At 50.2% G+C, this 19,095-nt stretch overlaps 1 protein-coding gene across 1 annotated transcript in view; it reads left to right on the forward strand.

The window, feature by feature from the left end:
* LOC126214938 (uncharacterized) overlaps positions 1-19,095 on the forward strand; it is a 204,651-nt gene that overhangs the window by 16,933 nt on the left and 168,623 nt on the right. Inside the window, exon 2 of the mRNA XM_049941576.1 lies at positions 1,716-13,697. Within this exon, the coding sequence (XP_049797533.1) occupies positions 1,862-13,697 (11,836 nt within the window). The 5' untranslated portion in view covers positions 1,716-1,861. The remainder of the gene's footprint in view (positions 1-1,715; positions 13,698-19,095) is intronic.

Genomic DNA, 19,095 nt, shown 5'->3' on the forward strand with positions numbered 1-19,095 from the left:
TCGAACATTTTCTGTATCCAGAAAGACCCGTAGAGGACCTGCAACATGCGGTCGTGCATTATCCTGCTGAAATGCAAGGTTTTGCAGGGATCGAATGAAGGGTAGAGCCACTGGTCGTAACACATCTGAAATGTAACGTCCACTGTTCAAAGTGCCGTCAATGCGAACAAGAGGTGACCGAGACGTGTAACCCCATACCATCACGCCGGGTGATACGCCAGTATGGCGATGACGAATAGACGCTTCCAATGTGCGTTCACCGCGATGTCGCCAAACACGGATGCGACCATCACGATTCTGTAAACAGAACCTGGATTCATCCGAAAAAATGACGTTTTGACATTCGTGAACCCAGGTTCGTCGCTGAGTACACCATCGCAGTCGCTCCTGTCTGTGATGCAGCGTCAAGGGTAACCGCAGCCACGGTCTCCGAGATGATAGTCCATGCTGCTGCAAACGTCGTCGAACTGTTCGTGCAGATGGTTGTTGTCTTACAAAAGTCCCCATCTGTTAACTCAGGGATCGAGACGTGGCTGCACGATCCGTTACAGCCATGCGGATAAGATCCATGTCAACTCGATTGCTAGTGATACGAGGCCGTTGGGATCCAGCACGGCGTTCCGTATTACTCTACTGAACCCACCGATTCCATATTCTGCTAACAGTCATTAGATCTCGACCAACTCGAGCAGCAATGTCTCGATACGATAAACCGCAATCGCGATAGGCTACAATCCGACCTTTATCAAAGTCGGAAACGTGGTGGTACGCATTTCTCCTGCTTACAGGAGACATCACAACAACGTTTCACCAGGCAACTGCTGTTTGTGTATGAGAAATCGGTTGGAAACTTTTCTCATGTCAGCACGTTGTAGGTGTCGCCACCGGCGCCACCCTTGTGTGAATGCTCTTTAAAGCTAATCATTTGCATATCACAGCATCTTCTTCCTGTCGGTTAAATTTCGCGTCTGTAGCACGTCATCTTCGTGTTGTAGCAATTTTAATGTGGTGTATCAATTTTAATGGCCAGTAGTGTAGTAATTCTCAAGAACTTTTGTAAAGTTTGGAGGATAGGAGAGGTACTGGTTGAAATCAGGTAGTGACGGCGGGTTATTAGTTGAGTCTGGATACCTTAGTCAGTAACAGCATTATATTTTAACTAAAGTTTAGTCGTGATCACAACACTTATGTCTCAATAACATAGGTGACCGGTTTCGGTTATATTTATATAACCATCTTCAGACCCATGGCTTCCTTGGAGGATGGTAGGCGGAGCTCTCATCAGCTGATGACTTTGTAGCAGCTGAGGAGAGCTCCGCCCACCATCCTCCAAGGAAGCCATGGGTCTGAAGATGGTTATATAAATATAACCGAAACCGGTCACCTATGTTATTGAGACATAAATGTTGTGATCAAGACTGAACTTTAGTTAAAATATAATAATCTATTGATCACTGTATTCCAAAAATGTTTACCAAAAACGTAACAGCAGTGGCTGCAAAAGGTATAGGTTCCAGGTTCGAGTCCCGGTCTGCGCAGTACAGGTCTGTATATAGTGTAACACCAGGGAAGCAGCCCCCCTGTGGCCACGGCAGTCACTGCCAGACGTACCCTTGCACTCACTGTTCCCTGGTTCCCGCTCTTGGCACTCTGTCTCCCCCACTCCTCGGCCACGCCTGCCCGTCTAACCCCGGGGCTTGCTGGTCGCGCCGCAGCGGCCGACGTGGTGCTGGCCGCGGCGACGTTCGTCCGCGAGGGCACCACCACGGAGTTCGCAACGGGCCGCGTGGGGCGCGGCAGGGCGCAGGTCGTGGCCACGACCAGCTCGCGGGTGTCCTTCGACCGGCCCACCAAGCCACTGATGCTCGTCTTCCCCACGACGGTGCTGCCACCGCCCCCGCAACTGCAGCTGGCCTCCAAGGCGCCGCCTTCGGTGGTGGCAGCCACACCCATCCTGGGGCCCTACGAGCCGCCTCCAGACCCTCGCCGGGTCTCGACTGTCGGCGTCCTGGACAGGTACCGCCTCTCCAGTGAGGCCGTCAAAGACCGTGGCGGTGCGGACTTCTTGCTTCTAGACAGCGAGGACGACCGCCCGGCGGCCGACTTCGGCGGAGCCCAGCTGTCGGAGAATCTCATCAACAGGTCGACGGAGCGCCTGCGGGTAAAGGACGTAGATGCCGGTGACCCGTTCCGCAAGAGGGACACCGACCGGCAGCAGCCTGACGGTCAGCAGCTGGGGGGTCATCAGCTGGAGGGTCATCAGAGGGACGAGACCACCACGACAATCCGTCCCGACAAGGTCGTCACCGTCCGGCCCATCAACGACCTGCCGACCTTCACCGTACGGCACGACTTCTCCCCCAGTGGCTTTTCCCAGTCGGGTGACGAGGGTGACGATCTAGGTAGTCCAGATTACGGTGATGCTCCTCCTCCCCAGCAGCCCAAGAAGGACTACCTCTCCAGCTTCAGATCTGGGAAGGCCATCTTCAGGGGCGGCAGACCCGACCCGCCGCGCCTCAGCAAGCTGCGCGAGACGGTCACCTACACTGGATTTGCCGACTTCACCACCACCATTGGTGACACTGTTGTTGTCTTCACGCCCAGCACTGCCAAGAAGCAGCCACCAGCACAGCCGACACGGGCAGTGACCAGTGCTGCAGGCGACGCTACAGTTTTCCAACCGGGCGTCGTCACAAAAGTAAAAACGTTCTTGTCGCATACACCCGGAATGGTGACTCGCACTGTTACTGGCCACTCCATCACGACACACACGACACTGCCCACTATGGTGGTGCTGCCGGAGACGTTTGCCAGCAGGCGTCAGAAAGCGCAGCATCAAGATGTCGCATCGTCAGTGTATGTAGTCGAAGCTGCCCCACCAGAACCGCCAACCACACCGCCACCTCCGACCACAAACCCTCCACCTACAGTGCCCAAGGAAACTGACCCGCCACCGAGGGAAACGACACCCCCACCGCCAACTCAGGAAACGACACCGGATGAGGGTGCCAAATTGGAAGTGCTTTCCCGTGAACAGGACATATTTGACTCTCCAGCGACCTCCACTTACCTGGATGATGACGTAGCCGTGCAAGTGCCCGTAACGAGTGTCGTGATCGACTATGAAGACTATGACCAGTCGTCTTCTGCTGCACCAGAAGTGATACAACCATCTTTGACAGAAGTCCAGGTGGCGACAGTGACGTCAGTTGTTGATGGGGCCATCGAACCGTCATCTGTGCTGGATGATGGAACTGACGACTTGATAGAACCGTCGCCTGTCGTCGTCGAAACACCAGAACTGCAGCTGCATGCAACGGAAGTGATCACGGAAGCACCAATACCGGAAAGCAACGAGGAGGAACAGGAAGGAGAACAAGAAGTGCACTCTACAGTAGAATTAGAGGTGACATCTACAGCACCACTAACATCTTATCGCACGGCGATGACACAGTTATTTGATCACGGTGATGAGGAATACCCACTCGGTCTAATAAAAGCTATTGCAGGCACTGAGGTCATCAATGACACAACTACCCTCTTCACTTCTCTGATTCACGGCAGCTCCGTCGACGGTCACTATGCACAAATTATCTATTCGGCCTCGAGTATATTTTATTATGAAGGAGACACAAAAGTTATCGTGCCAACAGGGAGTGCAATAGCGCCGACTTCCACAGTTGACCTGGAGACTACTCACACGGCAGCCTCCCAGCCACCATCTTCGGAGGGATCTCAGGAACAGGAGGGTGAGGAAGAGGTCACTACATCTCCTGCGACAATCCCTGCAGAGCAGCCAGGCCTCACTACTGACACAGACGGTGTGACAACTATCGAAGATGGCGACGGCACGCTCAGTACCCTACCACAAGAATCCACTACTTTGCCAGAGGGAGACTTGTCGAATGAGGTCGAGACTGGTCGTAAGACAAGTGGCGGTGTTCAGGACCAGAATATTGTTGAAGGCAGTGCTGGAAAAGAAACTCCCGGAACTACTGTCGCACAAGTGACCACACCGAAAACAGACGTCGAACCATCACCGACAGAACCCAGTCCCGCTAAGGATGCCGGTGTCGGACAAGAGGAAGGTACACCTGCCAGTCAGTTGCAGGATGGAGTGACACCTACGTTGATTACACAGATTGTTGCTAGTACAATCTATGAGACATTCACGCATCTGACTGCCTTTTTCATTCCTGTCGACGGTGGCACTTCGACATCGATCAAAACAAGAGAAGTGGTGACATCACAGGTCATACTAGCCACGCAAGTAGTGCCAGTCGCTGTAGCAAATATTCAATCCACTGCCCTTCCAGAAGCTCCTGCTGCCGTCACCACTCCACCAGAGACAGTACACCAGCAACCGACTCCACCGCCACCTCAGGTCTCGGTAACACCCGAAATCACAGATGGAAGCGACAAAGAGCAGGAAACCCACGCTGCGACTGAACCGTCAACTGCTGCAACGCCAGAAAATCCTCCAGCCGTCGTCCTACAACCGACCACAGTTGCCTCGCCGCCGGCAGGCGAAGACGAAGGAGAGGAGGAGAGCGAACTGGAGCTGCTTGTCAAGTCTGTGTTTACTACCTACACATTCCTAACGACCTATTTCCAGGATAGCACGACCACCGTTGCGAGCAACATTGAAGTGGTGACTAATGTCGTCACGGAAACTGTGGACAAGGACTACTTCCGCCGTGTGACAGATCCTGCTGTTGCTGGGCTCTTAGCACGTACCGATAACATTGTAGAGCCGACGCCAGAGGTGGCACCCACCAGCGTTGGCATCGGACGTCCGACCACCAAGTTCTTCCCAGACGAGGAACTCTTCTCAGCTGTTGTGGACTCGGTAGATATCGAGCGCGAGATGGCCACGGAAGCGACGCCTGCCCTGGACCAGGATGTCATTAAGACCTTCTACACGACGTACACATACTTCACTACCATCTTCGTAGATGGTGAAACGACAGTGAGCAGCCGCACAGAGGTCTACACCAACATCGTAACACCGACAGCACTGTTGGAAGCAACACCAACTCTAAGTGCTGCCCAAGACATTCGCCCGACCAGTCAGTTGTCGCAGGTGGAGGAAGACGACTTGGACAATCCTCTGAAGAACCAGCCACTTCTAAAGAACGCTCCCCGTCGTCAGTACCTCTACAGCAGCACCATAACGCGTGAGCACAGCCAGCCGCGGTCGTCGCTGAATGAAGTTGACAGTGAGGGCACCACGGCTACACCGGCAAATGACTTCTTCGATGACATTGAGAACAGCATTATAGTGCCTGCCAAGAGCAAGCTGGGAGTTGCTGTTGGAACTAAGAACGTGTATGCCACCATCACAAGACCACCTGCAATACTGGCCACCTCAGAGCCGGAGCTCACATCGTCCGTGGTGGAGACAATGATCAGCAGCTCCAGTGGAGAGCGCACAATCATTGCCCCTCCAGAACGCCACAATGCATTGCCTTTCCTGCCAGCACTGGACGACCAGGTCAGTTCAGAGAGCAATACCGAATCTTTAGAGCCGTCTCCAACGCTGCTCCTCCAGACTAGCTATACAACATATACCTACTTCACAACCATATACAAGGGAACTTCCACGGATGTGAAGAGCCGTTTGGAGACGGTCACAAATGTCGTCACTGAGACTCTGACGCCGCAAAGGACTGCTCTGCTCACTGACGACCTTGTCCCCACTGAGGACGATCCTTCCTTGCCTACGACCTACTTCACCACATTCACCTATTGGACGACACTTTTCAAAGATGGCACATCCACAGTGACCAGTCGCGAGGAGACTGTATCTGAGGTAGTAACGCCGACAGTGTCGTCCTCTACAGAGACCAAAGCTGAGATCGTCCCCACTACTACACCAAAGGACATCGATCCTTTAGCTACATCAGTTGTCGCCGTCATTAATCCTAGTGAGGTCATCTATGAGCCTACTACCTACTTCACCACTTTCACGTTCCTGACGACGTCGTATATTGGCAACAGCACTATTGTCAACAGCAGGCTGCAGACTGTAACAGAGGTTGTGAACGGTACGGTAGCTGCAGATGAAGCAGCAGCTGTATTGGCGGGGAGGGCTGTGGCGACGTCGGCCAAAGCACAAGAACTGGGGGAAGGTGTGCCAACAGTTAAACCAGTGGTATCGGCATCAGTTGTGGACACTACTCCAACACCAGCAGCAAAGGAAGCTACATCAGCCCCAACAAAAGTGGAGCTGCCAACGGGATTCCTTTCCACTGTTGTCAGTAGCATAGTTGATGAGGCCGGAACCACCACACTCTTCTCGACTGATGTCTCCGGAACGTACATTGATGGCCTGTATGCCCAGATACTAGAGAGGAAAACCCGTATCATACCACCTGCTCCAGCTTCAGTACCAGTGGAGCCTACTCCAACACCAAAACTGCCAGTGGGGGTGGTTTCCCTCAACAAGGGCCGAATTGTCGATGCTGATGGCGTCAGCACTACGTTCTTCACCACAGAAGCCATTGGCACGTACATCAATGGGCAGTACTCACAGATAGTGGAGAGCACTTCCTCCATAAAGGTGAATGAAGAACGTCAAAGTGCTCTACATCTGGCTCTAGCACCTTCTCCAACAGTGGAGATTGCTGGCAAGACATACAGGACAGGGCTGGTGCGACTGATTGATGGCACAATGGCCAAAGATGGTACGACAACATTCTATGAGTCCAAAGTCTCAGGTACATTGGTGGGTGGAAGGTATGCGCAAGTAATTGAAAGCACATCGTCTTTCAAAGTGGATGTTCCAAGCACAACAGCACCACCTGTAGCTGTAGTTGCTCCGACAGCAGTGAGTGGCGTCCCTGTGGTGGCTCAAACCGCAGCAGTTGTGACAACTACAGCGCCAACACCAGCTGTGGTCGAGAGCTCTCTGGGCAGTGATGAAACCTCAACGTCGACGACACCACAGACGTCTTCAGAGCAGCAGGATGACGATAGCAGTGAGAATGAGTCAGACAACGACGGCGCCAAGTTCTTACTTGGTAAAGGGTCAGGTTCAGGACGCAACAGGACACGCCTAACATACCAGTCTAAGAAGAATACTTTCACACCATCAATTCGCCCTTTTGGCACGCAAGGGGCTACGCGACCACCATATAGGCCTCAGAACAAGCGACCAGCCACAGTGACACGGACTGTTGTAACTCCAACCATCACAGCAACACCTGCTGCCGTGGGTAAGGCTGCCGCCACTGGAAGGTTCTCTGGAAGCCGAAGAGGAGGCTTATCATCGTCGTCAGCCGCTAACGAGATTCGCCCATCTGCCAGCAGTGGACGCCGTTTCTCTAGACCAAGAGGCTCATCTCCTGTGCCCGGAGGGCAATCTTCTGCGTTCCCCACTGGAGGCAGAGGACGGAGCTCGACACGAGCTGGGGCCATTAGCCCAACAGCAGTTGGAGGCCCTCAAGGATCCAGTCGCAGAGGATTGTACTTCAGAGGCTCAAGTGCTGCACCTGGACGCTCATCTTCAGCTGGATACTTTGGAAGCTCCTCGAGGTACAGGGGCCGCGTCAATCCGACCTCGACAATCTCTCGCGGTGGTGCGACAGCCAACTATTTCCCAGCGACGACACCTACCGACGAGACTCTAGAGACTGACGACTTTATCACCACACTCGTCACTGAGGAGACACCACAGTTTACAGACAACGATGGCCAGTACGAGACACAACCACTTCCTTCAACGACAGAGTCTGCGCGCCGGAACCCGCTACTGAATCGCCTGAGGCGCCCTCCACTGGTGAGGGCGAGCACCACCACAACACCCAGATCGCAGACATCACTGACAACTCCTTCCAGAGGAAGTTCGACCACACGTAGGACGTCAAATAGACCAGTAGGCTCCGCAGCATCCACTACCACCAGTAGGCCGAGGGCACGGTTACCTCTGAGATACCAGCCAGCTGTCAACAGACCACGCCCAGGAAACAGTTTGTTCCCTCCACGCAGCCTGTTCAAGCGTCCAGGTCAGGAAGAGGAGCCCCAGCAGCAAGAAGAGCAGAACAATGAGGATGAGGCGCAAGACGAGCCACAGGATGAAGAAGACATCCAAGAGGAGGATGTAGAGGATGAAGACGAGCTGAGAGACAATGATTATGAAGGAAGCGAGCATAAGGAGTCAAAAAAGGCAGCACCACCACGCAGCAAAGGAGTCCCATACAAACCAGTGCAGATCAGACCGTTCAGCTTCAGGAGACGTACGAAGCGCCAGGTGGACAAGCCGAGTGGAGCCACACGGACGTACTCGTCGAGGTTCAGAAGACCTGGTGCCAGGGTGGCACAGCCACAAGCACCACCCGAAGAACCGGCAACTCCGGAGCCACCTCCACCACCACCCCCACCACAGCAGAAGAGCAAATCGAGCGGCCGGTACTCGGGCCGAGGACGAACACAGAACCAGCAGCAACAGCAACCGACGCCACAGGGGCGGATCAAGCCTTCGCCGTCATCTGCGACCTCGGGTAGAGCGCAATTTACCTTGAGGGAGAAGGACACAAGTAGTGGTACCTCTCGTTATCGCCGGCCACAGAATACAGAGACGGCCACCGCGACAAGTGACAGACGGACCAACAAGAGTGGCAGGAGGAGAGGAGGCAACAGCAGGAGTGACGAGACGACTTCGTCCGTCCCTTCGAGGCCAAAACCGCCGAGGCTGCGTACCACCAGCAACTCCAACAGCAAACAGACAGACACTAGCTTCTCGTCTCAACGTGCCACCCGCCGGAACAACGGCAACACGAACACGAGCCCGAGGCGCAACAGTGCCAGCAGTAGGACGCGATTCAGCAAGGAGCCCGAGCTGGACAAGTTCACATTCTCACTGCCAACCTTCGATGGCACCATCACAGTCACTCATCACATACCAGAGGAAGCCACCATACCTGTGATTAACGGTAAGAATACTGAATACCGAAATGTGCTGACAGCGCGACACAGCACCGAGGTGCTATCGCCAAACCAGTATGTCACGTCCACAGTCAAAGACGGTGGCACAATCTTGTTCTTGACGAGTGAAGTAACGGCAGCAGTGGCCGGAGGAGCTACAGAGATAACACAGTTCTACTTGCGTGAGACGCCAACGACGAGTGTGATATTTACGCCTACCACAATCCGTGGCCGCCTCACATCTTACTCGCACATCATTCCGAGCACAGTGTACGACGTCGAGTCGACAGTAAGCACCATACAGCCAGCCATAGCCGCCAATGCACCGTTGGCCAACTTGTTACTCTCACAACTTCTGCTCGGTAATCTCGGAGGTGGTCTTCCGGGAGGCCTCAACCCTCTTCTGGCCCTGCAGAACCAACCACCGGCACCTCCACCCACTCCTACAACCGAATTTAAGACGCGCACCAGCACGTACGTCACCACTCTCACCACTGGAAAATCGACAGTCCTGCCAATAACTCTGCGAGGCAAGAAAATTTACACGACTATTGTGGACCAGTCAGAAGAAGTCATCACGGCCACTGAATTCTTTACTGACACAGTGGTGGTGACACCGACCCCCACTGCTGTCAACAACCAACTTAACTCACTCCTCCTCCCAGCATTGCTGCAGGCTCAGCTTTTAGGGCCCACAGGACCCATGCAGAGTCCTCCTCAGCCAAACATACTGGCGTCTCTGGGACAACCAGACTTCTTGCCCACTGGAAAAGGACTCCTCTTCCAAGAGCCAGACAACGCTGAAGTGCCACTCGAGCAGGTGCAGCCTTCTGAGCAACGAGGTAGGAATTCGAGGCGCCGACAACAGCAGCAGCAGCGACCTGACGACGCTGATCGTCTAGCGCGTGAATCAGAGGCAGACGAGACAGTACCAGATGATGATGATGTCCAACAGCAGGGGTCCCAGGGCCGCGACGACGAGGTAGTCCGCACGTGGAAACCTCCAAGGAAGAAAACGCGGAACGGAAACAATAACAGACCTCCAGACCCAGCGCCTCCAGTGGAGACGAGCGTTGTAACACTGTACGTCTCTGGACGACGACCAGGCGAGTTTAGCACAGTGGTATCTACAGTAACTGGAGACAGCAGCATCAGGAAGCGTGAGATCCGCTTTGTACCAAAATTGGAGCCATCGAGGCTGCCACAGATTGGCAGCTCTTTTGGTAATGACGACGAAGAGCAAGATGTCCCAACACACAAGCTAAACTATTTGGACAACTATGTCATGTCGGCGATGGGAGATGTTGGTGTACTGGAAAGCAGCGAGGTGGAGACTCAGAGCTTAGAGAGCATAGTAGGTGATGTTAGCAAATACGTTTCTAGTGGGCTTACCACAACGATATCGAGGAGATCTGGATACACTACGAGACCTCTAATGAATACTAGAAAAGCAGCAGTTGAGGAGTCGTCTTCCTCTGTGAACAACAACAACGCCACCGGTCATTTTTTATCCGAAGGCCCCGCTGAGTCTGCCCCACTCAAGCGGAAGGTCGTAGGTGATTACATCAGGGGCAAAGACAACAATGGTGACGACGAAAGCGAAATCATTTCAGAAACTGAAACTGCCGCAGATGACACTGCAGTAATGTTTCTACCATCAGCATCTCAGTCTGGCCAAATTCTCTCACGGCACAAGAGGAGTCCGGATGTGTTTGACGATGCACAGGACGAGCCGACGACGAGAAGGCCGGCCCACCGAGGTAGGACAAGAGTAGTGCGTCTGCGCCGGCCTCTTAACAGACCGTCAGCTAACGACGATCTCCAGAACGTCACTCGTAAGAGAGGAGAGGTCCTACACCTGTCAGAGGCACAGCAGACTGACCACGTGACTGAGATGAACCTCGCGACGCCAGCCGTCAAGCACAAGCACAAGTACATAAACTTAGGTGATTACGGCTTGCGGACGATTAAGATAATACGGAAACCTTCGAATGACAGTGGCACGGAGCCGCAGAGGAAGCGAGTTATTGTGGCCAGGAGAAAGAAACCTGGACGCTCATTTGAAGACGACGACGATCCTCCAGCGCAGGGGAGACCAGCTGTAGTAAAAGCTCGTTACGTGGAAGCACTGAGACATCTGTCTGAAGATGATGATGATGAGGAGGAGGAGGAGGTCTCTACACCAGTAGCTCCAGTCCTGGAAGCGACCACCAGCCGTGACATAAAGCCGACTAAATCGTCAGCCAGACGGAGGATCATAGTGACGAAAAAGCGTCCAGTGTCCACACGTCAGAAGACAGACTCTCCAGTTACCACCACTGCAGCTGAGTTTGAACGCCCAAAATCTGCAGTCACTGCAGCGGCAGTACCGACACTGATGTCAAGCCAGAGGAGGAGGATCGTTGTCACTCGGAGGAGACCAGTGCTTCACAAGGACACTGAGATCCCAGTCAGGCCGACTAGTATTGTGGTTTCGACTCAGGGCACCAAAGCTGTCACGTATTCGACGCTAGCAAGGGAGAATAAAGTAACGTCTAGCGAAAACGGCGTTTCTACGAGCGGTTACCCATCATCAGACATTGAAGAAGATAACGATTCAGAAGAAGAGAGAGATGACGAGGAGGAGGGGGACGACCAGGATGAAGAAGAGGAGGAGGACTACGACGAAGTGATTCAGTCATCCAGAGAGAGGCAACCATCCAAAGGAAGCAATGGAAGAGACGTATCTACGACGCCAAAGAGTGTACCTTCACTGAAACCACAGACTGCACTATTGCCGAGAGATTCTTTGAAACCATATCAGTATGGCAGAACCACTACTGGTGCCATCAGCACGATTGGTGAGCCAACCGACAGACCAACGAGCATAATCTCTGCAAAACCGCAGGCAGTGTCGCATATACGAGATATTTTCAAGTTCAGCCAGTATGGTAGGACCACTACTGAAAACCTCATTAGCAGGGTAAGTGAGTTTACAACGAATATTAACAGCATCACGTCAACAGAAGGTGAAGAGGAACCTCACGTGAAGACGACTCTGAATTTCAATGGACGTTTCTTACCGACGCAGAGTACCAAGGGCACTACGGGGGACAGCTCGAAGGAATTGTTCGGCTCCAGTGACAGGCCTTCCACGGAAAGGTATTCGACACCAGAAACTTCGTCAGAGGAGTCTCTTGAGGAGGATGAGGCAGAAGATCAAGAGTCTGGTCAAAATAAATCAAAAGAGTATGATGAGGAGGAACAAGAAGATGTATCGAAAGAAAATGGTGAAATAGAGGGAGAAAGTGTACCAGTCAGTCAAGGGGAAGCCAGTTATGAAGCACCACCCAGCCTAGAGAGTGTGGAAGAGGTGAAAGCACCATCGAGCTCAGAGGAGATCGTGACCAAGCCATCAGCCAGAGGATCGACTGTCGAGGAAAGGACGACAGCTCAGAGTCGTGACTCCCTCCTCACCACTGAAGAGTCAGTCCACACCATCAGTTTCGTGGCGACATCTCCACTCTCATCTCCAATCGACGAGTTAGGTCTCACCACACAGGATAATGAGATCGATACAGGTTCACCCGTCAAGGATCCAGATGTCCCTGCCCATCAGGTCGAGTCTAACGGGTTGACTCCCTCTGATGTTAGGGAGGAAATTGTAGGAGTTACATCAACTGCTCCCCAGACCAGCTCCACAGCAGAGGCCTCGTCTGAGAAACCTCCAGATCTTGTAGAAGCTAGCACAGAAACTTCGAGTCTACGTCCTGCCGAAGGCAGTCAGAATATATCGTCAGAGGAAGATACAGCTGCAACAACGACGACGACAACCACAACGCCGCTGCCTGACGACGTTCTGGTCAGTCCCGACGGTGAAAGTGATGGTAACGGTACCATCACAACAATAGAGACGCCAACCACCACGGAGAGCAGTACTTTTGACGGACCGCGCTTCATACGTCCGACACGTTTCAGCATCACGCGGCGCCCAACTAAGACACGTCTCGGCTTTCCTGGTCAACGTCGTCGGACTTCGACCGCTGCTAAAGGTGTGGCGCCGACCGCCACCAAGAGCAGGTCCCAGGAGGGAGCCACTGCACGAACGACCAGACCACCTTCCACAGGGTACCGTTACAGAAAGACATCACCCACCAAGAGTTCTTTCGGCCGAGCTGCGACTACTAGAGCTAGACCAAGGTTTGGCGTCACTTCTGTTGTCCCAACTAGCACTGCCGATCTGGAATTGGAACCTACTATCCTGGCGGAAGTACTGCAGGGCTCGAGCGAAGTGTCGGATGGAGACCGAGCTGTGGTTCCGACTGAAGTGACCGAAGTGGGTCCGACAGTTGTCAGCGGAGACCTGGTACGAGAGACCACGGCAGATGTGCGACCGGAGATTTCGTCCCAGTTGGACGGGGTGGTCGTACCTACCGAGGTGCTGCTGCAAGGAGAGGAGATTGCGAAAGAAACACCGGCAACAGTCAGCGCTACTGGGGCTGACCAGTTGAACAGTGCTGTGCTGGTGACGTATGACGGAGGGGCGGAGATCTTGACAAAGCTGGGTGTCGAAGCCTCTGCTACAGTGGACCACGGTGATGCCCACGTGGTGACCGCTACGCCGCTACTGCCGGTGCAGCCCATCACCACCGTGGTGACTAGCACGCGGCTCCGCACGTACACGTTCATCGTGACGCGGGTCGCCGGTACTGAGCAGGTGGTCACCTCCACCACTGAGGTAAAGCCTCACGTCACCACCGTCACCATTACACTGCCTCCTGCTGCTGCAACTGGTGAGTACCTGCTACATCCAGTGTAAGATGAGATAATAATATTTTGTCTACAGAGTGTATCACGATAGCTGTTAACCTTAAATATGTCTGGAACTGTTCAGTTTATCATATAATGCTGTCATCCACTTCTTTGGTGACGAATATTTTTGCGGTTTAGGCAATTTTATGCTAACCGTTTCGTCTTCTGCTGGGAGTGATATCATCAGCAACAATATATGTTTAAATTAATATAGGAAGTTTAAGAAAAAACTATTATTATGGCTGCTGACGATAATTTCCTTCAGTAGTATTTAAGATATTAGATAGAAAATTGGGCCTAAAATCATTGATTAAAACCCAGAAGCCATATGTCGCAACTGTCAGCAACTGTATAAATATTAATTTTAATAATCAACAGCCACAGTTGCACCGTTTACCTAGAATTTACCTAGGTTTCAGTCGGGATAACCCAACCTTCTCCAGAAAACAGTAACTATCGTTTGTCCATAGTGGACAGCGCGAAGCTAAAACTACAACTCCATCAATTATCGTCTGACTATAAAACTTACCTGGAACTTCCTCGGCCCCACTTCGCGACCGCGATGCGGCAGCCACGAGTGCTGTACTGGAACTCCAGTTCCAGATAAGTTTTACAGTCTGACGATAATTGATGCATTTGTAGTATTAGCTTGACGATGTCCACCATGGACAAACGGTAAGCTAGTTACTGTTATTCTGAAGAAGGTTGGGTTATCCCGACTGAAACCTAGGTAAATTCTAGGTAAGCGGTGCAACTGAAGCTGTTGATTAATAAAATTAGCATTGAAATAAGGTTTTCGAGAAATTCTTTTACTTCAAAGGGACAAATATTTCGCCGTTTGGTTAGTGTAATATTAGTCCAGTAATGCCGAAAACTTTAATATCGAATATATACAATGCTGCCCGTCTACGAGCCAAGTAAACATCTTGCAAACTCAACACTTGAGCTTTTGACCTCATTCACCATCTCCTTCGCCAGCTTCTGACGATGAAGATGACGACAATCTTCGAAAGCTCGGGTTTAAACGCAAGACATGTTGTGACTTGCCCACTGAGAACGTTTTAAGCGTGGGTGTCGCCTCTAGTATCCCCAGTCATGTAACCAAGAATATTTGGTGCACTGATTTTGCACCACTAATGAGGACTCAAATTTATCTGTAAATTTTCCTAATTTCCTTGCTTCTGGTTCATAGTTAAATAAAACTTTCTAAATGGCCGCATCGTCTCCTTTGACAGTTAAAATTGTTTTCTTATAAAATCCGTGACTGCAGTTTCAGCCTCTAGCCATTTTGAAATGGAACACAGCAAAAAATTCGGTCCTCGGAGAGTGGTTGGTTGATTGGTTTGGAGATTAAAGGGACTAAACTACAATCTTGTCAGTCCCTTTTCTCTTAGTCACACAGGTCTCGGATTAAAACAATACCCCAAAACTCCAAACGTGTTCAATACTTTGTAAATTCTGACCTGTACATAGGCACAAAATTTTCGCTCTGTTCGATTTGAAAATGGCTAAAGGCCGAAGTTGCAATGGCGGACTTTTATCAGTTAGTAATTTTTTTAAAACGTTTATTAACGATTCTGTCAACAGTTGCAGTATTTATATTAGGCGATTAGTTTCAAGCCTCACAGTTTCATTTTCGAACTTGGTGTGCTGAGGCTCGACTGAAAGCTCCTGATCTTACTATGCCACAGTCTTAGCAAGAGGCACGTATGGACTATGGCATTCACTCTGCAGACATTTATAAAGCATATGTTACCACTTTGATGTTTATTATTAAGTTCAGGCGTTTTCAGTGCAGCCTCGGTAGGCCAAGCAAAAAAATGAAACTGTGAGGCTCGAAACTAATCGCCTAATATAAATACTGCAACTGTTGACAGAATCGTTATTAACCGCTTTAAGAAATTTAGTAAAATCGCCAGCTCCCAGTCAACACAATGGTGGAACTTTAAAAAAAAATGTAATTTTGAGAGCTAAAGAGGATGATGATGTCTCTTAAAAATTTCAAACTCGTATCTAATTGTGGAAATTTCTATGGGCTTTATTTTGAATATCTCGAGATAGTATTAGGTTTCTTAAAAATTATCAAGATACTTGTGACATTATTAATTTTAGTAGAAGTCACTAATTGTTTTTGCCATCTGTTTCAGCAGCAGCAGAGGTACGATTCATTTTATTTATCTTTTTTTGTGTTTATTTGCCCCTGTTTCAGTTTCACGGTTTCCCATCTTTCTCTTAACACTTCTCTTTACCATTACAGTGTCTCTGTGTATATACGGTACAGTTTTTCTCGCCTTCCTTGTCTGTTTTCTGCACTTAGTAAGCGAAAGCACCTGCTCCCGAAACAGAGAAGCGGTGCGTCTTCTTAGAGACTGTTTCTGACCTCCCCAAAACTTGACTTCCAGGCGTTCGAATGGACACGACGCCTCCTCTGTCATCTTTTGTACATATTTCACTACAGAATTTACTCTCTGCAACTGGTGCGGTGTCTGTTAGAGGAGTCTAAATTTTTCGCGCGCAATCTCAATTTTATTTACAATTTTTTCAGAGCACTGGCAATGGAAGGAGAGATGTGATTGTGTAGCACTTAATAGGTAACTCTGTGCAAACGGTAAGTTAAGAAATATAATGTATAAATTTGGAATAATTGTAAGTTCACTTCAGAGTTCTTATAGAGAGAAAATTTCCTTTGATTCTTAAAGAAAAAAATGAATGTTATTTGTCACAACCACCTAAAAGACATAGCTTTTTTGGATGTAAAATTGTCCCTGTGGAAGGAATTTGGTAACAATACTAAACACGAAGAACACTAATGCACTGCATTGGCTGTTGTGTATGCCAAGAGAACTGCAGATATGTTCATTTACATACCCGCCAATGGAATAAACGTAAACGAAAATACATTGACATTCGTCCATGCCTTCTAGGTACTTCATCTGTTTGTCAGCCGCTGTATAAATCCAGAAGGGAGAAAGACTAGGTTTAACATCCCGACGACATCGAGGTCATTAGAGACGGAGCACAAGCTCGGATTGTGTCAAGGATAGGGAAGGAAATCGCCCATAACCTTTCAAAGGAACCATCCCGGCATTCTCCTGGAACCATTTAGGGAAATTACGGAAAAATCTGCATGGCCGGTCGCGGGTTTGAGTCGGCGTCCTCCCGAACCTGGGTCTGGCGTATAAATCCAGTTTAATTGGCCTGATAAGGCAACACCACCATCTTGACCTCATATTTTAAGGAAGAAAAGCCCATTTACGAGATATCAGATGTCGATCCCTCGCGAAAATTTAGGCCATAACTCTGTCAGTACGCAATTATGACCCCTGGAAGTACAGCCTTTTAAACTTTCGCACGCACCGACTGTAGCCAGTCGCTTCACTCCGCTGTTGCCGCCTAATGCCCGAGAGGGAAATGCTTTGCAGTGAAAGAAGTGAGAGGTTTATGAAATGCTATTTTGACATTGGTAGCCGGCCGGAATGGCCGAGCGGTTCTAGGCGCTACAGTCTGGAACCGCGCGACCGCTACGGTCGCAGGTTCGAATCCTGCCTCGGGCATGGATGTGTGTGATGTCCTTAGGTTAGTTAGGTTTAAGTAGTTTTAAGTTCTAGGGGACTGATGACCTCAGAAGTTAAGTCCCATAGTGCTCAGATCCATTTGAAACATTTTTTTTTTTTTTTTTTTTTTTTTACGTTGGTAACATGCTTTGTTCATTACGTCAAAGTGTGCGGTTTCTAACCTGTAGCCGGTACCAGAGGTTGCTCTCCTTTGAACATTTTCATGTTGCAGTCCCCAAATTCCGGGTAAATGAATGAAACAAATGACTATCTCAATTAAAAAAACAGTGTGCTCTATTCAGTTATTAACATCGCAGTTGCGCGTTATTTTCTTTATAGGGGGCGTGTTTTTTAAGTAAGGTCCGTTTTGTTGTAGACACTAGTAGTTCGCGCGCATACCGCAACGAGCGCAGGTGTCGTGTACTGGCATGCCTCGGGAACAACTTCGCTCAGTTTCGGCTCTGCAGCTAAACTGTACGGTTCTGTTTGTGCTTTCAAAATGTTTAAGGCTATCAACTCGCCCGCCGCGTGTGAGATTCGCTCAGTGATACGGTATTTGTCAGCAAGGAGCCTGTCTACTGCAGAAATTCGTCGACAGATTTGCAAAGTGTACGGTGATACTGTTATGAGTGAAAGTAAAGTGCATAAGTGGGTACGAGAATTCAAAGACGGCCGTGACAACGTCCATGATGAGGACCGCTCCGGTCGCCCTTCTTTGATTACAGACGATTTGGTGGCTTCAGTTGAAGCGAGGATTCGTGAGAACAGGCGCTCTACAGTAACAGGTCTCTCAAACGAATTTCCTGACGTGTCGAGATCAGTGCTTTTCAACACTGTTTCTGAACACCAAAAGTTTAGGAAACTGTGCTCCCGTTGGGTCCCAAAACTCCTAACAGAGGACCACAAAAACCAAAGATTTGAGTGTGCAATGAAGTTCTTGACTCGTTATCACGAAGAAGGTGATGGCTTCTTGAGTCAGATTGTAACTGGAGACGAAACATGGGTTTCGCACATCACGCCAGAATCGAAGCAACAGAGCATGGAATGGAAACACAACTCTCACCTGTAAAGGTGAAGACCGAACAGACTCCGTCCCAGAGCAAAATCATGGCTTTGGTGTTTTGGGATAGGCACGGTGTTTTGTTGGTCGACTTCATGCAATGAGGAACCACTATCATCAATGCAGAAGCATACAGCCAAACCCCGAGAAAGCTATGCAGAGCGATTCAAAACAAAAGTCGCGGCATGCTGACAAAGGGAATTGTCCTTCTCCATGACAATGCAAGACCTCACACTGCAGGTCAGACCCGTGATTCATTGGACAGTTTTGGCTGGGAAGTTTTAGACCACGCCCCCTACAGTCCTGATCTTGCGGCGAGTGATTACCATCTGTTCCTCCACCTCAAACAACACCCCAGTGGCAACCGTTACAACGAAGACGACGACGTGAAAATGGCAGTGAACTCTTGGTTATTGGAGCAGGAGGCAAGTTTTTATGAAGAGGGTATTTTAAAATTGGTTGAGAGGTATGATACATGTTTCAACAAACTTGGCAACGATGTCGAAAAATAGAGTGAAAATAAATTCACTTTTTTGAAATAACCTTTCGTTGTGTACTTATGTTCAAATGGACCTTACTTAAAAAACATGCCTCATATTTCCAAGCTGGCACTGTTACAGTAAAGTACAGGGCTATTACAAATGATTGAAGCGATTTCATAAATTCACTATAGCTCCATTCATTGACATATGGGCACGACACACTACAGATATGTAGAAAAACTCATAAAGTTTTGTTCGGCTGAAGCCGCACTTCAGGTTTCTG

This window comes from Schistocerca nitens, chromosome 12, assembly GCF_023898315.1.
Source record: "Schistocerca nitens isolate TAMUIC-IGC-003100 chromosome 12, iqSchNite1.1, whole genome shotgun sequence".
NCBI classification, from domain to species: Eukaryota; Metazoa; Arthropoda; class Insecta; order Orthoptera; family Acrididae; genus Schistocerca; species Schistocerca nitens.